Source organism: Neoarius graeffei, chromosome 18 (assembly GCF_027579695.1).
Source record: "Neoarius graeffei isolate fNeoGra1 chromosome 18, fNeoGra1.pri, whole genome shotgun sequence".
NCBI lineage: Eukaryota > Metazoa > Chordata > Actinopteri > Siluriformes > Ariidae > Neoarius > Neoarius graeffei.
In genome coordinates, this window is record NC_083586.1 from 30,789,954 (window position 1) to 30,812,783 (window position 22,830).

At 40.7% G+C, this 22,830-nt stretch overlaps 1 protein-coding gene across 2 annotated transcripts in view; it reads right to left on the bottom strand.

Annotated features, from left to right (window-relative positions):
• The window catches only part of cul4a (cullin 4A), a 114,538-nt gene that overhangs the window by 76,028 nt on the left and 15,680 nt on the right, over positions 1–22,830 (bottom strand). The window contains exons 2-4 of one of the 2 annotated variants that reach the window (XM_060898671.1): positions 17,011–17,126; positions 5,463–5,567; positions 894–962 (exon numbers count right to left, since the gene is read on the bottom strand). In XM_060898671.1, coding sequence (XP_060754654.1) covers positions 894–962; positions 5,463–5,567; positions 17,011–17,126 — 290 coding nt within the window. Of the gene's footprint in view, positions 1–893; positions 963–5,294; positions 5,393–5,462; positions 5,568–17,010; positions 17,127–22,830 lie in introns of those variants that run through there. The other variant, XM_060898672.1, reaches the window with a different exon arrangement.

Below are 22,830 nucleotides of genomic sequence, written 5' to 3' on the forward strand. Positions count from 1 at the left end.
GTCCCGAATCACTGCTCGTGCACTACACTCGCGCGCTCTGTGAGCTGCGCAGGGCCGGAGTGCGCACCCTCCAGAGGGCACTCGCTGTTCAGGGCGGAGTGATTTGGAGCGCAGCCGCTGAGGAGGAAGCGATGAGCCGCACTGACACATTTCAACTTACGTGCCGAATTAGTCATGTGATTAGCGTATCCGTGTATTGGCGTTGCTGTGTGCACGGGAATCGTGTATTGGCGTTGCTGTGTGCACGGGAATCGTTTTTAAAAACGTTAATCTGATGATCCGCTGATACGGTCTAATGTAAACCCCACCTAAGAGCTTTGTTTAAGTCACAGTTTCAAGGTTGTTACCATCTAGTTGAAGGGGTTGAAAATGAGGTGTCGACTTAGAAAAGGAAACAGTCAATTCTTTAGTTTTCTTCAAGTTAATGCGCATTCCATTATCGATGGGCCATTTTTGAATGCTGTCTAGTTCCTCTTGAAGTGTGGATGTTCCTGATGGCGAGATGATTTCGAAGACGGTACAATCATCAATATATTTATATATAGGGACTCTGCAGGACATGTCATTAATCATCAGTAGGAAAAATAAAGGACCCAATTTTGTTCCTTGAGGTACTCCTCCAGGTCACCGGAAGCCAATCAGAACGACAGTTGTCAATAATAATGCGTTGTTTTCAGTTCTTTAAAAAACTAGAACACCAATTGAGAAGAATTGGAGGGACGTCCAACAGTCGTAGTTTACCAATTAAGATGTTGTGATCAATCCTATCAAACGCTTTAGAAAAGCTTAATTTCTCAACTGATTCATATTCATATAAAAATCACTGAATCTGCCAACCTTCCTCAAACAAAAACAAAAAACCAAGCTAATGAGTGCGTTTTATTTTCCCTTACTGTTTGTCTGCAGTGGTCTTGCCAGCATCTGTTCATCCTCTTCAGAAAAGACAGACTGTCCAGAGAGTCTGTAAAAGAGTGAGTTAAGGTCTTCAACTTTTTAAATACACCCTGTTTTCAAAACACTGTCAGTGTTTCACTGTCGAGTCTAATTGGGGCTTCACTGCAGACAGCAGGGAGAACTGCAGGTAAGGACATGCAGGCTAACAGCAGAGAAAGCAGGCTAAAGGTACTTTAAAATATTTCAGCTCATTCTACAGTCAGCTGCAAGACGAGTCTTCCCCTCCCCCCCAATGTATGATGGACCCGAGCTTCCATGCTGCACATACTGAGTTTCAGAATCACTGATTTTATCTGAGCTACCCAGATACGTGCATTTTAAATTAGTGTAAGTTGATACACGGATTTATCAAATTCCACATTTATTATACTGACATGTTTATTTCTGTTGCTGACAGTGCAGACTAACAAGAGTGCTCTGAGAACACAATATCCCCCGCTGGCAACTCGGCCATAACTCTGGTAAAATGCGACTGAACTGAATGAAATTGCAACATGCGTAGTACCGACATATAACAAAAGAATCCTGTCAAGTTTTGTGAAATTCCTCCAAAAATTGTGAGAGTAGTTGATTTCAGAAGGCGAGTACCCTTCCCGGGACGGACATCGCGACGGCATAATCCCCCTTCGGGCCTTTCAGCCAGCGGGGGATAAAAATTGTGAGGGAAGTTGATTTCAGAAAGCAAGCACACCTTGATGAAATTGCCAAAGTGCAAGTTTGTTAATAATCAAGGGCATAACTCTGGTAAAATTTGCCCAAATTAAACAAAATTTCAGCCTGCGTATAACAGTCATATAACAAAGCCTTTTGCCAAGTTTGGTGAAATTCCTCCACAAATTGTGAGAGGAGGTGATTTCAGAAGAACCTACACCCTCATGAAATTGTCAAGTTATTTAATCAAGGCTCAAAACTCTGGTAAAATTTTCACAAACGAAATTAAATCGCAATATGCGCATTACCGTCATATAACAAGGCCTTTTGCCAAGCTTCGAGAAATTCGTCTAAAAATTGTGAGAGGAGTTGATGTCAGAAGCCGAGCACACCTTCATGACATTGTCAAAGTACAAGCTTATTAATCAAGGGCTGTAACTCTGGTAAAATGCGACCGAACTGAACAAAATAACAACATGCGTACTACCGACATATAACAAGGCCTTTTGCCAAGTTTGGTGAAATTCCTCCACAAATTGTGAGAGGAGTTGATTTCAGAAGGAAAACACACTTTTCATGAAATTATCAAAGTATAATTTTGTTAATCAAGGGCTGTAACTCTGGTAAAATGTGAACGAATTTAACGAAATTACAACATGCGTATTACCGAGATATAATAATGCCTCTCGTCAAGTTTCATGAAAGTCCTGCAAAAATTGTGAGAGGAGTTGATTTCAGAAGGTGAGCACTAGGGTGGCCCCAAAATATATTTTTTTAGGATTTTGTTACGACCACCTTACCTTTTTTTTTTTTTTTACATTGCCTAAAAGAAGTTATTGTACGAAATTTGGTTAAAGTGCCATTCCACCATTGGATGTATTCTTTGGCATAAAATACGACAACATATATAAACGGTATCACTAGACAGAGAAATCTTTTAGCTTCAAAATGATATATCAAACATAATTTTTTGACAACGACAAGTATATTAATTTTGCGACCAAAGTCACCTACCCTTTTAATTTCCGCGCGGTAGTGAAACGTGATGTCATCGGCAGGTTCCCCTTCTTGTGTACCACGTGACGTATCCTACCTCTTGGATTTGTCCTACCAAGCCTACTGTGCATGCGCGAAATCGTCTACTGCGCATGTGCGAAATCCAGGAGGGTAGGAAAATTCAACAGTAGTTTTGTCCTACCGATCAGCTGGGCTGATAGAAAATCGGTGAGTATTTCACGCATTTCCCGATTTTTATGTTTTGTGCGTATTGGTCGAGTCTTTGGCCGAGTCAAATAATTTGTAATGACTTGTTGTGAATAATAAAACGGTCTGCATGAGAACTTGCTAATTGTAATGGCGTCATGTGTTCTGCGCATGCGCAGTAGGCTTGGTAGGACAAATCCAAGAGGTGGGATAACTTTACAGAACACCGACACGTGGTACACAAGAAGGGGAACCTGCCGATGACATCACGTTTCACTACCGCGCGGAAATTAAAAGGGTAGGTGACTTTGGTCGCAAAATTAATATACTTGTCGTTGTCAAAAAATTATGTTTGATATATCATTTTGAAGCTAAAAGATTTCTCTACCTAGTGATACCGTTTATATATGTTGTCATATTTTATGCCAAAGAATACATCCAATGGTGGAATGGCACTTTAAGATTGAACAATGTTTAGAGGTGCCACAAAGCCATTAAAGTTTTCACTCAAGACACAATATAAAATAATGTGGCTTGTTAACTGTTTCATATTAATACAAACAATACAGTAATATAACTTCCTGCGTTCAAAGTAACAATAGCTATTACTTGTCTGTGATTTTCTAAACCCTTCGGTATTCTGGTATCTTGTGGAGATAAAAGAACACGCTAAGGACTTCCCTAGCAGAAGGAAGCTTTCTCCCAGACAGTTCCTTGGAAGTGGGACCAATTAACTAAACATGACTGTCCTTTCTGGTGTTGTGCTTTGCACCACCGGTACTACTTGTATTACTGTTGCTAGCCATCTGAAAAACATGGAAAGAAAAACATTCACAACTCTTCCTGCCCCTTCTTTTTCATAGAAGTGGCATATTCCCTCTAGAACTGTGACTTTTTGGGGGTTTGAGATCTTCTCTGCAACAGTCTACGCACCAACTAATGTTAATGGCTTAACCTGATTTGCAACCTCGTGTGGCACCTCTAAATATTAACCAATTTTTCTGAAATTTTGCTTGTTGCCTTCTTTTTACGGAGCCGTAGAGGGGACATGGTGAATAAAAAAATAAAGCGTGGGAACGACTTATAAGGCGTGTGCACGAGATATTAATGCACGCGCACGAGTTATAACCCGTGCGCACGCTTTGCGTTAAGGCGTGCGCTCGGGTAGTTAAAAGTGAGGGGACGAGTTACAAATCGTTCCCTCGCTTTCATTAAGGCGTGCGCTCGAGTTATAAAGGCGTGCGCACGGGTTATTAAAAAGTGAGGGAATGTCTTAAAACGCGTTCCCTCGGTTTATATCCAAGGCGTAGGAATGATATCTTATGTCGTTCCCTCGACTTATTAAAATATTCCCACAATATCCTTGTTTTCGTTTATCTCGCTGCCTATACACACACACACACACACACACACGCTGTAGCTCACCATGGTAGCTCCGGAAATACTAGACGCTATTTCATTATATTTTAGTATTGGACTCAGATACACAGAAATCCTCGATGCACTTGCATCCCAACATGGCTTTATTATAAGTCTGAGACACCGAGAGAGAGTTTAGGTCAGAAAAACTACGACGGTGAAGCCCATTCTCTCTCAGAACTCTCTCTCGGTGTCTCAGACTTATAATAAAGCCATGTTGGGATGCAAGTGCATCGAGGATTTCTGTGTATCTGAGTCCAATACTAAAATATAATGAAATAGCGTCTAGTATTTCCGGAGCTACCATGGTGAGCTACAGCCTGTGTGTGTGTGTGTGTGTGTGTGTATAGGCAGCGAGATAAACGAAAACAAGGATATTGTGGGAATATTTTAATAAGTCGAGGGAACGACATAGGATATCATTCCTACGCCTTGGATATAAACCGAGGGAACGCGTTTTAAGACGTTCCCTCACTTTTTAATAACCCGTGCGCACGCCTTTATAACTCGAGCGCACGCCTTAATGAAAGCGAGGGAACGATTTGTAACTCGTCCCCTCACTTTTAACTACCCGAGCGCACGCCTTAACGCAAAGCGTGCGCACGGGTTATAACTCGTGCACGCGCATTAATATCTCGTGCACACGCCTTATAAGTCGTTCCCACGCTTTGTTATTTTTTTATTCACCATGTCCCCTCTACGGCTCCGTATCTTTTAGCCTATGTAAAAAAAAAAAAAAAAAGGGTAGGGTGGTCGGAATGTTTTGGTAAAAAAAAAAAAATTTCCCATACATTTCGGGATCACCCTAGTGAGCACCCTTCCTGGGACGGACAGACATCGTCAGGACATAATCCCCCTTCGGGCCTTTCAGTCAGCAGGGGATAAAAAGTACTGAAGCTGGAAATGTAATTTGTACCCTGTGTATACCTGTTAACTGAAGTGACCTTCGCTGTTTATCAGTAAAATAAACCGCCACTGCATTGAACGGGTTTTTGCTTTAACTCTTAAAAAAAAAAAAAGAATTGTAAATTACTCATCTACTAGTAAAATCAAATAGGTGTGCAAACCCTCCATCGTGAGCGTGTAGGGTCTGGGGTGAACGTAGTGGGATGATGCCACCTAGTGGAAGAGAACATGTACAGGCGCTTTGGTTTGGAAACCAAAGCAAATATCATTTTACTACCATCATTTTTCAAACACACACACACACACACACACACACACACTTAAGGATATTCTCTAAACTGGTGGATCTGAGCCCGCACGTGATCTTCACACACTTGCCGGAGTTGTTTGTATAACATGGGTGAGACCTTGTAAGAGCAAAGATTTTCCACTGCCTGAAGGAAAAAATGAGAAAGAAGGATCGTTACACTTTATACAGGTCATAAACGTTATACAGTGCCACTCAAGTTCAACCTTGAACGTGTTAACTGACTTTTTTTTGGTGCCAAGAATTGCTGACTGATGCACCACAGTGTGCTGACTGGAATGTTTACTAGATTAGAAAAGGACACAACATCCAAGCCAGCCACAAACAAGCTGCGATGTTACACAAGCGCATGAACAGTCCGTAAATGATGCGATTAATTCCAGCAGAGGAAGCAGAAGATCGGGAATGTAATTAGGCTCACGTCAATACTGCACACCAGTTCTTCATTACACAAATCAACAGAAAATCATTAGCAAAAACGAGACCTGATTTTATTTCCAGCAGAAGGAACATATGCAAGCGTTTTTCAAAATAAATTTCGCTAAACAAAGCAGAGCAGCTTTAAACATGAATCTAGTCACGTTGCATCCTGCAAGGGTTTACAAAACTTTTACCTGCCAAGGACTCCTTTAAAGATAAAATAAATTCCATGGACTTGCACAGTATAGATTTATTTCATGAAGATATTCATATTCATGAGGTACATTATTTAAAAACAGGTACAATATGACTTCAGGTGGGCAGCATGCAGGACGCTTCACTGCTCCACGGCCCCTGGTTCGATCCTCAGATCTGCCCTGTGTCCGAAATCGCTCACTCGTTCATTACTCCTCCCTATATAGGGAATTACTATATAGAGGACTATATAGTGAGCTCATTGGTAAAATGAAAAAGCGCTTTTGGACACGAGTCCGTCGCGCTGGTATTTACATCATTACTGTCGCACAATTAAAACGTGCCAGATCAGTCGGCTGGTGGGTTTTCAAAATAATAAATACATGCATGTGTTTTTTTCGCGGTCCGGTTTCTACCAAATCATGCGCTCTGACTGGCTCGCAAGCGGTCCGGAATCCTACGATCAGGACCCTGGTTACGGACCTTTGGCGACTCACTCGTTCACAACAACAACAAACAAAGTCGCAATTTTTTGTCAACATTTATTTTTGCATTTCTCAGTATAATAGCATTAATTTTACAGCATGGATAGCGATAACGACAGCGTTCACAGCAAAAGCGAGTTTTACTACCCTGAGGAAGATGAAATAAAAGAAAACATTTCAGGAGAAAGCCAAAAACGAGCTTGTAGTAGGTTTGTTCTAAAAATATGGTTTCCCTTTCGGGTGCTCTCATTTCCCGTTAGAATTTGGTAAAGAAAAAAAAATTATTATTTACCAGCTTAAGATTGGTCCGTATCATGAAATACCGCAACCTCGGCCTTGAATACTGACCTCGGCCCAGAGACCTCGGTCACAGTATTTCACTATACGGACTGACCTTAAGCTGGAAATATAGGTGTTATTTACCAGCTGGGAGGTCCGTATGGTGAAATACCGTGACCGAGGTCTTGAAAGTGCTGACCGAGGCCCTCTGGGTCGAGGTCAGTATTCAAGGCCGAGGTCACGGTATTTCACCATACGGACCGAGCTTAAACCGGTAAATAAATTTTTTTTTCTTTACCGAATTCTAACAGTAAACGAGAGTGCCCGAAAGGGAAAACCGAGCCGAGCCGCCATTTTGAATCCTCATTCACGGCTGTAATGCAAATGGCTTCCTCCTCGGTATACAAGTGCACTTCCATGGCAGGAAAAAACTACATTTTGCTGCCTATGTCGTCCCCTATTTATACAAAATTGATTCATTCAGGATTCAGCCATGTTTTTGCTCGGCGTTAGCAACAGTTACAGGTTTTTAGCTTTCTCCTGAAATGTTTTCTTTTATTTCTTCTTCCTCAGGGTAGTAAAACTTGCTTTCGCTGTGAACACTGTTGTTATCGCTATCCATGCTGTAAAATTAATGCTATTCTCCTGAGAAATGCTGGCAAAAATGTATAAGATTTCTGATAAAAATCTTATAAATTTTATAAAAAAGATAAATGTTGACAAAAAATGCTACTATGTTTGCTGTTGTTGTGAACAAGCGAGTCACCAGAGGTCCGTAACCGGGGTCCGTACCGTAGGATACGGACCCGCTCGCCAGCCAATCAGAGCGCAGGATTTGATGGAAACCGGACCGCGAAAAAAAAAAAATCTCTGTATTTTTGTGATAAATCCATCTTATACTGAGCACATTTCCCACATTAATCAATAAAAAGTACCTGCATCTTTCAGTTCTTTTTAAATCAAAGCTGAATACTCTTTTCTTTGCCGCTGCCTTTTATTAAATCAAATTTGAAACTTTTAATTTGATTTCTTTCAGCGTGACCGCAATGCATGATGGGATATATTGCTTGGTTAGTGACCATCGGTTGTACACTACTTTTCGTAATGCATTGTGGGATACTTTGAGTGCGCTATACAAGGTGCAATAATGCTCATTATTGTTTCGGACAGCACTACAAAATGGCGTCCTCGCTTTATAGTGAGTAGGGAGTGATTTCGGGCACAGGGCTGGTTTCTGTCTGTGTGGAGCTCCTGTGTGGGTCTGCCTGAGCTTCCTCAGGGTTCTCTGGTTTCCTCAAACCTCCCAAAAACATGCCAGTAAAGAGACTATTTGCCCCAGGTCTTAAGGAATGTGTGTGTGGAGCCCTACTGGACTGGCCTGCCATCCAAGCTATATTCCCACTTCATGTTGGATGTTTCCCGGATACAATTCCAGGATAAAGAACTTACTAAAGATGAATGAATGAATAATATTCTGGCTATTTGTTGGAGCTTTCGAGCATTTTTAGTAATTTCCACCAACAGAACAAACACAGGTCCAAGCTGGCATGATTTATAGGGCACTTAGTGAGGTTTGGATTAAACTCATTGAATTCAAGTAATTATTCCAGTCAGCTAATAATGAAAAGAGCTCGGTAATAAATAACTTTGATAATGTGATAATTACTGTAAAAAAAAAAAAAAAAACAACAACTGAGACGCCTGGTATGAACCCACCGATTCTCATTTGTAAACCCTTTAAACACCACTGAGACAGTACTAATCAGGGAGCGTCAAGAGAGGAGACGATGCACCTACAGTGTCTTGCAAAAGTATTCAGCCCCCTTGGTGTTTGCCCTGTTTTATCGCATTACAAGCTGGAATTAAAATGGATTTTTGGGAGGTTAGCGCCATTTGATTTACAACAACAAAAATCCTCTGTTTTAGTCTAGGGCCTGGCTTAGATATGTATGCACATAATTTAGGAGAGGATAACTCAACTGTTATAGGCCAATTTTAATCCAAGGAAGAACTTGGGACGTGTGCCAAAAAAAAAAAAAAAAAATCGCTATCTGGGGTGAACAGCCTGAAAATGACCAATCCAAGATGGCTGCCGGTATTACGGTATTATTATTGTGTTACTCTTCATGTTCCTGACCCTGGTTTATGTGACACAAACAGTAATAACGTGATGCTAAAAGTTATATTCAGGGATGAGAATGAGAAATTGTATTTTCAGCTGAAAATTTAATCGGGAGTCTGGGGGCCATTGGCCCCCAGCCAGGTCCAGGGCGGAGCCTGGTCGGGGGTCCAGGGGGCCGAAGGCCCCAGGAAGCTAATGAGTTTTATACATTTTAGACCACTAGAAATGGTCTCAGATTGCTCAGTTGAATAATATTTTCAGTCCAAAGAAGCTTGAGTTTTGGACACTAATAAACAAAAATAGTCTCAATAATGCTCAGCTAAAAATAATTTTTAACTTCATGCTAGAATGAAAGGAATGATGAATATAAATTAAACACAAAGACAGAATATTTGACATAATCCTGTAAATGTTTGTTACTTTATTAAAGAATGCAGTTACCTCTTTTGCAGTGAACTTGTCTCAACAGAAACACAATTTCCCTGTTGAACAGTTCTCTCAGCTCCCAAAGTCACAATCACATATAACTAGCAACACTACTCTAAGTTTTCAACATATTTACAAAGTACTTGTTCTTTTTCTAGGAATGCTTCATTGCAGAGATGTTTTTTTTCCTTTTAGCAGCTAATCTGAATAAGCGATTCGTTTTCTTTTGTGATAATTTTCACCATTTTGAAGCTCTTATTTGCTGTTACATCCTCAATCTCCGGCCTCGTGGAGCGCCATGTTGAATGAGTAAGAAAGCGAAATGCAAAGAACCAATCAGAACGAAGCTTACATGTGACATTTTGGCCTTTCCTATCTATGCTCGTTTACCATTGGTCAAATCGCGATATTTCTCTCTCAACGGCCAATCAAATACAGTGTACGTTCTGAACTGCTGATGTAAACAGAGCCTTGTTCCCGATGGTTGACCGGGTCAACACATACCTAACCCCCCCCCTAAATATTTTCTCCTCGGATTTAGACGATTCACAAAAATGACCCCTGGGTTGATAAAATCCGCGGAATTCCGCGGATCCGCGGAAAATTCCCATCCCTGTATATTGTTGGCTGTTAAACATTTCGGCTCTGAAGATATTGCTACCTCTTAAAGTAACAATTTTTTTGTATTTTTCACTTTAGGTTAACATTCCATGGATCATAACAGCATGATTGAAAATACAATTTCTTTATATTAATCAAATGCTTGCTTTCTTATACTCTCCTAAATTATGTGCCTAGATTGATTTTGCAATCAATTCCATGATTTCATGTTTGAGCTAGGGTTATTCTGTTTTTCAAATGTTTTCTGTGAAACTGCAATTTTGGCCAATTTTTTTTTTTTTTCCCTTGCCCTTGACCATGGCTTGTTCCCTTTTCCTTCAATCATAAAAATGATGCCACTAATGGATTCCCCATACCCAAAAACCCATAAAATAATGAGGTATTGCACATACTTCTGTGGTGAGTGGTTAACAAATTGATATTTTCAATATGGCTACCGGTGGCCATCTTGGATTGGTAATTTTCAGCCTGTTTGTCCTGGATAGTGATTTTGGCACACATTTCAAGTTGTTCCTTGGGTTCAAATTAGCCTATAACAGTTGAGTTATCCTCTCCTAAACTATGTGCATACATATCTAAGCCAGGTCCTCTACTATTTCTCAAAATCCAGTGAATGTGGATAGAATAAAACAGTTAACGGGTTGTTTTACAATCAGGGTACGCAAGCTAAAAATCACATTTAACACTTATCTTCAATATCAAAAGGCTTGACTAAATAAACTTGGTTGTTTATTGTAGCCCTGTGATAGCTCTATCATGCAAAAAAAAAATTTGGTGATAACGTTATTTTTGGTGAATGTATGGCAATGTGTCATATTTAGCATAATTACTCGTGTCATTTAGAAAAAGTGCTTTTTTGACCACAGGTAGCTCCAAAAGGGATGCACTTAAAGGGCTGATGACACGAACATGACTCTATGCAATTTCTTAAATAAACTATACAACATGGCAAACATGTTAGATTTCTGTTATAATTACGTGAAAAGAAGCTGTTGTTACGCGAATATCTAACTTTTAATTGCACAGTGCAAGAAAACTGGGTCCGTGGCTCGCGGCCATGTTGTGACGTCAGCGGGAGAACACGCTGCGGTTCACTGGCTGTTCTACTCTGGTTCTACTCAATGGAAATGGCGCATGAAAACGCCGGTGAACTCTCTAGTGCTAGCTCTTCCTCTTCTGGGAGTCTAGAATTGTGTTGATCTCTTCCGAATAGAATCTATGATAGCCTACCCTCTTTACCCTTTGCCTCTCGTTGCTAGGCGGCAGTTACATGAAAGCCGCAAGCTTTCACAAGCAAATACATGACTGATATCACGCCGACTTTATGATTACATTTATGATTATCATGTAGAATCTATAGCTCTACGTACCTTTATCTTATGTCGTTTCACAACACATGTTCTGACAGGAGGACTGTCTTTGGATCCGGCATAGCTACGAGTAGACCCCCTCCGGAATACTGGCAGTGTTGCCAGATTGAGAGGATTCCCGCTCAGTTGGGCGGTTTCAAGTGCATTTTGGTGGGTTTTGAACATATTTTGGGCTGGAAAACGTCAGCAGTATCTGTTGCCAGATACTGCTGACGTTTTCCAGCCCAAAATATGTTCAAAACCCACCAAAATGCACTCGAAACCACCCAACTGGGCGGGAAACCTCCCAATCTGGCAACACTGTGTAGGCACTGCTGATGGTAGTAACACACGTTTGTGCTGAACTGAACACCCAAGAGATTCTTTTAAGTTGGGAAGGGTGTCAAAACAATCCAAATCGAAGTGTTCAGAGCACAGGACGGATGTTGGTGAGGGCTCCCACTTGTCACGAGTGCGCCTGACTTGCTTCACCCACTTCGCATGCAGCTCGGGATCTCTGGGAAACTTGAATAAACTTACCCCATCCTTGTGGGTTTTGGAGCAAAAGCCGGCAACACAACGCAAAGGCATAATAACTATATATATAACTATATTATATATAAAATAATGTATAATAATGTATAATAAAAATACGAATAATGATAAACTGAACACCTGTCGCATCAACAACAAACTGGTAAGTTAGGAGGAAGGTTCTTTCGCTGATGTCATATAGCTCCTCCTCCTCATTCGTCTCCTGGGTGCTGCAGCCCCGTCAGATTTGCCCAAATAGCCGCGTTTATCATAACTTGTAAAATAGGCGCCTTCGTGAATTAATATATGGATCATCGGGAATTACTTTTTATGTTATAAAACATTGCCAAAGATGTCAAAAATGTGTCATCAGCACTTTAAATCATTCTTCATACCATAAAACAAATATTTGGTTCCATATCATTGGAAACATAGTTAAGTTTTAATGTAGAATGCCAGTAAGTTTTCAGACTATTTTGATCAAATTAGTATGTAATTGTGTCAAAAAAAAAAAAAAAAAAGTCCTCTCCGAGACAGCAAATTTTTCAATATAAAATAACATATCTAAAATGATTATTTTCATCCTAAAATGTGGTCAAGATATTGGGACATAAATATTAGAGACAACTAACACAAAGCTTACAGCCTTATATTTAAAAGCACTGTGGAAGTAGTGGATTCTGAATTGTCAAAAAAAACGTCCTCTCCGAGAATCACTTCATTTGTTTCTCCCAGCCCTGCTTAAAGCTACACTTAATCTTCTTTATCTTATAGCAGATTACACAAAACTACCATACACACACGTCAAAAAATGACCTGAAATCTGTTCTTTAACTGTCCTTCACTTAAAAACTGGTAAAAGAACCAGTTTGAATCAATTTGAATTTTGGACCCCTGTGACACAAACTTTGTACCCTGATTGTAAAACAACCCTTATTCCACTCAATCTCGTCGTACATGGCTCAGTGCTACGCACCTCATCAGCTATCAGCTCATGTACGACTCAAACTTGTGGAATAACTTAATTATTAATACGCTCGTTCTGATACATTATTCTTTTGACAGTAACAGCTCATACACAGGGACTTGTATGGCGGATGCACCACATAATGTAATATTACAGTGGTGCTTGAAAGTTTGTGAACCCTTTAGAATTTTCTACATTTCTGCATAAATATGACCCAAAACATCAGATTTTCACACAAGTCCTAAAAGTAGATAAAGAGAACCCAGTTAAACAAATGAGACAAAAATTTAATACTTGGTCATTTATTTATTGAGGAAAACGATCCAATATTACATATCTTTGAGTGGCAAAAGTATGTGAACCTCTAGGATTAGCAGTTAATTTGAAGGTGAAATTAGAGTCAGGTGTTTTCAGTCAATGGGATGACAATCAGGTGTGAGTGGGCACCCTGTTTTATTTAAAGAACAGGGATCTATCAAAGTCTGATCTTCACAACATGTTTGTGGAAGTGTATCATGGCACGAACAAAGGAGATTTCTGAGGACCTCAGAAAAAGCGTTGTTGATGCTCATCAGGCTGGAAAAGGTTACAAAGCCATCTCTAAAGAGTTTGGACTCCACCAATCCACAGTCAGACAGATTGTGTAGAAATGGAGGAAATTCAAGACCATTGTTACCCTCCCCAGGAGTGGTCGACCAACAAAGATCACTCCAAGAGCAAGGCATGTAATAGTCGGCGAGGTCATGAAGGACCCCAGGGTAACTTCTAAGCAACTGAAGGCCTCTCTCACATTGGCTAATGTTAATGTTCCTGAGTCCACCATCAGGAGAACACTGAACAACAATGGTGTGCATGGCAGGGTTGCAAGGAGAAAGCCACTGCTCTCCAAAAAGAACATTGCTGCTTGTCTGCAGTTTGCTAAAGATCACGTGGACAAGCCAGAAGGCTATTGGAAAAATGTTTTGTGGACGGATGAGACCAAAATAGAACTTTTTGGTTTAAATGAGAAGCGTTATGTTTGGAGAAAGGAAAACACTGCATTCTAGCATAAGAACCTTATCCCATCTGTGAAGCATGGTGGTGGTAGTATCATGGTTTGGGCCTGTTTTGCTCCATCTGGGCCAGGACGGCTTGCCATCATTGACGGAACAATGAATTCTGAATTATACCAGCGAGTTCTAAAGGAAAAATGTCAGGACATCTGTCCATGAACTGAATCTCAAGAGAAGGTGGGTCATGCAGCAAGACAACGACCCTAAGCACACAAGTCGTTCTACCAAAGAATGGTTAAAGAAGAATAAAGTTAATGTTTTGGAATGGCCAAGTCAAAGTCCTGACCTTAATCCAATGGAAATGTTGTGGAAGGACCTGAAGCGAGCAGTTCATGTGAGGAAACCCACCAACATCCCAGAGTTGAAGCTGTTCTGTATAGAGGAATGGGCTAAAATTCCTCCAAGCCGGTGTGCAGGACTGATCAACAGTTACCGGAAACGTTTAGTTGCAGTTATTGCTGCACAAGGGGGCCACACCAGATACTGAAAGCAAAGGTTCACTTACTTTTGCCACTCACAGATATGTAATATTGGATCATTTTCCTCAATAAATAAATGACCAAGTATAATATTCTCGTCTCATTTGTTTAACTGGGTTCTCTTTATCTACTTTTAGGACTTGTGTGAAAATCTGATGATGTTTTAGGTCATATTTACGCAGAAATATAGAAAATTCTAAAGGGTTCACAAACTTTCAAGCACCACTGTAGGACAAGCAAGTTATTTATAATCACGCTATCCTTTATCAGGATGGCACCTCACAACAAGAAGGTTCTGGGTTTGAACCTGATGGCCAACAGGGGCCTTTCTGTATGGAGTTTGCATGTTCTCCTCGTGCCTGCGTGGGTTTCCTCGGGGTGTTCTGGTTTGCCCTCACAGTCCAAAGACATACAAATTAAGTCAGCTGGCACTGTGATGGATAAGTGACCTGTCCAGGCTGTGTCCCACCTTCCTCGTCAGAGACCAGCCGGGATTGGCTCTGGCTTCCCCCACGGCCCTGACAGTTAAGTGGCATAGATGATGGGTGGAATTTGCCATAGAAAATAAAAAGGTGTTTCAAAGCATTAGCCCTGTGATAGATTGGTGACCTGTCCAGGGTGTACCCCACCTCTCATCTGAAGTCAGCTGGGATTGGCTCCTACAACGTTGACGGAATAAGCGATATACAACCCCAATTCCAAAAAAGTTGGGACAAAGTACAAATTGTAAATAAAAACGGAATGCAATAATTTAGAAATCTCAAAAACTGATATTGTATTCACAATAGAACATAGACAACATATCAAATGTCGAAAGTGAGACATTTTGACATTTCATGCCAAATATTGGCTCATTTGAAATTTCATGACAGTAACATCTCAAAAAAGTTGGGACAGGGCCAATAAGAGGCTGGAAAAGTTAAAGGTACAAAAAAGGAACAGCTGGAGGACCAAATTGCAACTCATTAGGTCAATTGGCAATAGGTCATTAACATGACTGGGTATAAAAAGAGCATCTTGGAGTGGCAGCGGCTCTCAGAAGTAAAGATGGGAAGAGGATCACCAATCCCCCTAATTCTGCGCCGACAAATAGTGGAGCAATATCAGAAAGGAGTTCGACAGTGTAAAATTGCAAAGAGTTTGAACATATCATCATCTACAGTGCATAATATCATCAAAAGATTCAGAGAATCTGGAAGAATCTCTGTGCGCAAGAGTCAAGGCCAGGAAACCATACTGGGTGCCCGTGATCTTTGGGCCCTTAGACGGCACTGCATCACATACAGGCATGCTTCTGTATTGGAAATCACAAAATGGGCTCAGGAATATTTCCAGAGAACATTATCTGTGAACACAATTCACCGTGCCATCCGCCGTTGCCAGCTAAAACTCTATAGTTCAAAGAAGAAGCCGTATCTAAACATGATCCAGAAGCGCAGACGTCTTCTCTGGGCCAAGGCTCATTTAAAATGGACTGTGGCAAAGTGGAAAACTGTTCTGTGGTCAGACGAATCAAAATTTGAAGTTCTTTATGGAAATCAGGGACGCCGTGTCATTCGGACTAAAGAGGAGAAGGACGACCCAAGTTGTTATCAGCGCTCAGTTCAGAAGCCTGCATCTCTGATGGTATGGGGTTGCATTAGTGCGTGTGGCATGGGCAGCTTACACATCTGGAAAGACACCATCAATGCTGAAAGGTATATCCAGGTTCTAGAGCAACATATGCTCCCATCCAGACGACGTCTCTTTCAGGGAAGACCTTGCATTTTCCAACACGACAATGCCAAACCACATACTGCATCAATTACAGCATCATGGCTGCGTAGAAGAAGGGTCCGGGTACTGAACTGGCCAGCCTGCAGTCCAGATCTTTCACCCATAGAAAACATTTGGCGCATCATAAAACGGAAGATACGACAAAAAAGACCTAAGACAGTTGAGCAACTAGAATCCTACATTAGACAAGAATGGGTTAACATTCCTATCCCTAAACTTGAGCAACTTGTCTCCTCAGTCCCCAGACGTTTACAGACTGTTGTAAAGAGAAAAGGGGATGTCTCACAGTGGGAAACATGGCCTTGTCCCAACTTTTTTGAGATGTGTTGTTGTCATGAAATTTAAAATCACCTAATTTTTCTCTTTAAATGATACATTTTCTCAGTTTAAACATTTGATATGTCATCCATGTTCTATTCTGAATAAAATATGGAATTTTGAAACTTCCACATCATTGCATTCCGCTTTTATTTACAATTTGTACTTTGTCCCAACTTTTTTGGAATCGGGGTTGTAGATAATGGATGGATTGATTGAATTAACAGCATTTATTTGTCTCAGAGTGAAATTATTTTCTTTACATAAGGGTTCACAAACTTTCAAGCACCACTGTAAATACTGATTAGACTAACATTAAGCCGAAATGTGGTCTTGTTTAGCAAAGTAAAACGTATAAACATTGATGTGTTGACCTTTTTCTGAGGAGACATTTATTTAACATTTATGAAAGGCGTCTCGGTTGTTGAGAGCTCTCCCACAAATCTCGCTCAGCCGGACTCTGTGCTTGCTTGGACGTTTCTCCCAAGTCGACATATTACTCACCAAGAATTCTCTTTTTGTTCCTTCTGAGCCATGCGTACATTACCTGATAAAGCTCCTCCAAGTTGTATTTGATTGATGTGCTGTTCTGGATAGCACCGACAGCATCGCGTAACTTCAGCCACGTGTCCTCGGTGTAGGTTTCCGTCAGCTTGGGTCTGTCTGTACAACACAACAGATGCTTCAGATGTAAACAAGAAAGGTGCCAAATCTCTAGGAATTGTGAAATACGTGTGTCTAACTTGAATTTCACTCAGAAATCATGTGTGTGTGCAAGCTTGTTCACTTTATTAACTTTAAACCTAATTTGTCCTTTGTGTAGATTAGTAAAAGATTTGTTTTTGAGAAGAAAGAAATAAAACATGACAGGGTGGTGTGATCCCTTTCCCCATGGCCTGAAGTGGGTTATTCCCCTTACACCACAGTGATCTTCACGATTATAAATTTAAAGTTTATTAATGAAGGACATCATGTTTTTAACTATTTATCATTACATCTAATGCCGTCGAACATCCACAACATAATTCCTGGTATGACTTACATTAGAAACAGCTGTTTCCTTACCAACCTCTATATTCTTTACTTTCATAAGCTTAACTAGACCAAAAAAAAAAAAAACCTACAGCAGTGTGGGGAAATAAGGAATTTTAAAGTGCATATTCTGGACCAATTTCATGTTTTTTTTTTTAGATGAAAGTATGTCCCTTTACACACTCATCCAGAAGGGTAATTTTGCACAAGGCCATCTGTCTACAGCAGAAAAAAAACAAAAACAAAACGCGTCTGGAAAAATCCCAAGGGAGTCTGGAGCCAGATTCGTGACGTCACCTGCGGAAGCGCCAGCAGGCTGCGCGAGCTTTGCACGGTTTCAGTGCACAGCCTGTGTAGACCAAGCGCTCCCATTTCTCTCTCATTGTCCGGTCTTTTGGGAAACGATGAGTACTAATCCCATCATGATTGGTGTTGCTACACCCTCCTACGATACATCTGTTAACCATTTTAATAATTACGTGATAACGTTGAAGAAATTTGCAGAAACCCACCAGGTCGTTTTCTCATAAACAAACCAGCGCTGACGTAGGATTCAGAGGGAGGCGTCCCGCACGCGACGTCACGAAAATCAATGTTTGGCGGGAAATCCAAATGGCAAGTTTTTTCAGAGGCGGACCAATTCACCTCAAATGGCTTGATTTCAACTGAATTTTTCTGGTATTGCGCAAGGTAAAAAAAAATTGCGGAGAATGCAGAATGCGACAGATATTTGACCAAAGTTTAATATAAAATAGGAGAATTACATTGATCTTGCTCCTGAATTTACCCGTGATACGCACTTTAAGCAGACTCTCACAGGACAGACGAGTCTGAAATGTTGTCTGTCCGTCCAAATTTCAGTCTGTCCGAATGACAGCAGAAGGCCTGGAACAATACGGCCAGGGGTCACATTGTTGCTGAAGGGCTTTAGATGCCTGGAGAAGCTTCTCAGATATTTCCAGGCACATTTTTGGGATCTTCAAAGGCCAAATTACACTAGACATTGATTCGCTAATTACACGACAGATTGAATATAATTTACAATAAAATGTCAGAAGATTCAAGAACAACATGCTTAAAGTTCTACCCAAGAAAACAGGAGCAAACACAGGTCGGTCCCATGTCAAGAAAAAAAAAAAACTACGAGGGCTCAAGGATGATCCAGTTGGTTGCAACTTACTGGTCCTCATATATAGGTACTATAATAAGGCCATCCTTAAAAAAAAATCCGTTTCCTGTCCACCGGGTGGGCAAAAAAAATTTCAGTCGGGAGGGAGGGATTTATTTATTTATTTATTTTTTAATTATATATGTATGGATAAGAAATCGCAATGCTGTGTTTGCTTTTTCTTTCAGTACTTTTTTTTTATTACAAAAGCAGACACATTTAATAAAATATGACAGTTTAATCAACTGAAACTTGTACAAAAACTGTAAGTTAGCATTTTAAATGCTGACTGCAACATTTGCAAAACTTTTACAAAGGTACTTAAAATGCCCGACACACGGACTTTTTGTAGTTCTAAATTGAGCGTTAGGCCGAGTTCGGATGAAATTACACTATTAAAATGATCACTGAATGATTTGTTTTTCTGAATCTTTACTATTTTGTTGTTCGCTAGAATACCATTTTGCGATTTCACACTTAAGCAAATGTTTGAAAACTCCGGATCTCCTTCCTCCATGGTGGCTGCCATTTTTTTGTGCCGCACGGCGCATGCGCAGAGCTGATTCGACAGGGCTTTCCACAAGCGCCGGCCATACAATTAAGTCCAGCCGGCTACTTTAATGACTATTTTTGTAGTCCACAGGCTCTAAATATTAATTTTCGATTTTAATAAAATTAAATGTTTATCTAACGGACTGAAAATAATGTCAAACTGAACCGTTGATCAAGGGAGAGTAACTCATCCGCGCTCCGACATGCGGTGTGCGCACACTCAGTTGCGTGAATGTGTCATGCACTGAAAATAAGAGATTTACAAGCCAGGAACGCCTCATGATGCAATACGCAAGAAAAGAAAGAAGATTTACTGCCATTTTACTTTGTATTTGAGTAAAGTGAATAAATAAATGGTCTGTGGAAAATACATTTAATCCTGGGAACTGCGTGCACAGGAGTTTGTGTTTACTCCCCCCGGCTGGCTACTTATTTGTCATGGCTGGCTAGTATGAGCCTTAGTGGAAAGCCCTGGGAATGCGCAAATGTCAAGTTCGATTTTAGATTTACGAACCCGAAAAAAATGTCGAAAAACCGGCATTAAAAAAAAAATTTCACCCGCACAAACGGCACTCACCCGGCTGGTGGACCGGAAACAGAACATTTTTTAATAATGGCCTAATACTCATGAAACATTATGTCAACGAGGACTATTTTTATACTTAGTCTATAAGGAATTTAATAATTAACAATACAACTATTCTTACATAATAGTTAAAATTTTGAGTCTGAGATTCCAAGTGACTTTGGAACAAAATGACTTTTAAAGGAGAACTGAAGGCACATTTTTTTAAATAATCAAAATTCTATTTCTCTCATTTTATTAAATATCGGAATGCATGTCTGACAGCTATTTTGTCGCTGCTATAGTAAGTTATGAGTGTTTGAAATATGCTCTGTAATATATATCAGTCCATATGTCAAAGCGAAGGCCGTAAACGAGATGCGTCGAGACCTGTGCGAGACGTCGTAGGACGGAAGTAAAACGTACAGCGGAAATCAAAGTGACCGACATCTGCCAACGTTGTCAAAAGACGCGCGCGCCCTCTTTCGAATGCTGACGTAAATCAAGCCGGAAGTTTTGTTTGTTTTGATAGCAATCAGGAAAGTTTGAAAAAAGTAGGCAGTGATCGTCATTTAAACTCATTTTTGTGTAATATTTTGTTTGGAAAACAGTTTTCAAAATGGTGGCGCTGACACTTCACGTTTCGAAGTCTCGTACAAGTCTCGTGAAGATCGCGCAAATAAGCGACGTCCGGACCAAACGAACTAAATTCAACACGGCTAAAAACCGAATAGGCCGATAAGTATAATATTTAATTGCAATTAGTTGCCAATACGAGTCACGATATAAAGTTACTAAAACCGAAAACGTCATTGAATAACACGTTAATTAAGAAATAAAGCAAGTTGAAAAATGACTTCAGCTCTCCTTTAAAATGACTTGAAACTAGACACTGTGATATCATTTGGCATTCAGACTCAAATCTGCTGGACTAAAACTTAAAAAATAGAAACAAATAAAAACTATTAAAATATAAATCTGCATCATACAAAACGTGACTGTCATTCTTATTATGAATTTTAAAAATGCACATAATAAGAACAACATAACCACTGATTGGCAGTTTGGCACTTTTCATAATACTGTAGTGGATCAATCAGATCCTGTCAACCCTAAAGCACGAGTTCACCTGCATCGTGCAATAAAAACAGTGAATACTGAGCGTATTATTATTGTCTTATTTAGTGTGCCACTCGGGGAGAGGGAGGTGTCTGTACATTTTGACGCGGCTGGGACCTTTGGTGGCAGAGTTATGAATTTTTAAAGGCCGGCTCGAGCCAGGGCTCATATTAAAGTTTTCAGTGAGCAGTGCTCATGCAGGGGTTTCGGGGGCGAATAACGGGCCAAGGCGAGGTCATACCGGGCTGTGTCTGGGCTGGTTCGAAAGGACTCAGGGAAAGGGAGGGGCCTGTAAATTCCGACGTGGCTGGGACCTTCGGTGGCTGAGTCATGAATTTTTAAATCCCCACGCGCGAGAGCGGCTGGAGCAATTGCTCATGCTAAAGTTTTCTGTGAGCCGCACTTGCTCCTGATGTCGCATCGGGCTGAGCCTGGGCTCATTCGAAAGGTCTCAGGGAGAAGGAGGTGCCTGTAAATTTTGCCAGGGCCGAGTTATGAATTTTTAAATTCGTGCCCGCAGGGGCCCCAGTTTCACAGGCCGTGTTATGACAATGTTATAACAGCAAACTCTTCTGTCCTCTGTGAAGACTCTTATGGTGGAAAACTGACTGCTACAAAGAGCTGACACTGGAGACTCCTTCCATAAATAAATGTCTTGACACAGGAACCATCATTATGTTTTTTCTGTGTTAAACAACATGTTTTATTTATAAAAGCATCTGCCATACAAGTCCCTATGAACGAGCTGTAAATATAAAAAAGTATAAGTACAAGCGCATTAATACAAGTATGGGATTTTTTTTTTTACAGCCAGAACTACTGTCACACCTTCTGACCAATCACGCCTCATTTCGACCAACAGGGAACGGGTTCCGTTCTGAATTGCACACCAAATTATGACCCGTTCAGGGGTGGGTTTCCCAAAAGCATCGTAGCACAAAAATCATTAAATGGTAGCATGGCTTTCCCCAAAGTGTTTTAGCGTATCAGGCCCGATACGCTTCCTCTGCCTGCCGATACGCTTAGTCGCTTTAGTTAAAATCAGGGCTTTGAATCGGTTCAAGGAACGAAAACGAAAACCGGGAACTTTTTCTATTTCACATGGAACAGAAACGAAACCAGAAACTTTATTATTTTTTATGTTCCGGAACAGAAACGCTTATTAAAAATAATGGTAACCGGTTAATACCGGTTTTTATTTCGTTCCTCAAAGTTTCCGTAGCCTACAAATAAAAAAGCCATTCTTCTCCTGCGCAAGTTTCTATGACCCGCTGGGGTTCACTTCCTGTGTGACGTTCGCTGATTGAATGGAGAGAGCGGGAAGGTGGACTACTATCACGTCTCCATTACTGAGTGTCTGAGCAAAGGAGAGCCTGAACGATGCAACCTCCCTATTGGCTGTTTGTAAAAATCTATCAATTGTTGCCCTTCCCACGGGAATCATCGCGGGCTCGAGAGACGAGACCTGACGAGTTAGTTCGCTGGTAGCAGAACAAAATGTCTGGGCACAAATCGGGTTTTCAGAAAAGGAAAGAAAATAAACGGAGGGTTGAAAATACAAAAAAGGAGGCAGAAAATGCAAAACGAGTTTTAAGGTAGGACAAATGGTTACTTTTTAAGGCAGCCCGCCGTGGCTGCAGGCTTTCAGTTGTGTCATTGAATGGTTAGTTTTCTGAGGCAGCCCGCCGTGGCTGCCTGCAGGCTTATTTATTATAGCCCATTTAGTTAAAATAGTTGATCTAAAATGTTTATAGTTATGTGATGGTTGTCCTGATTTAGACTGGTGGTTTTTTTTTTTTTGGGGGGGGGGGGGGGGGGGGGGGTTGCGCGATGTTGCACCCGGGTCCAGATTAGGGCAGAACCGGCCCTGGCTACATTTCAGGTGTCGTTTGGTTTATGTATGTATGTACTTGCATAGATGTGTACTTGGT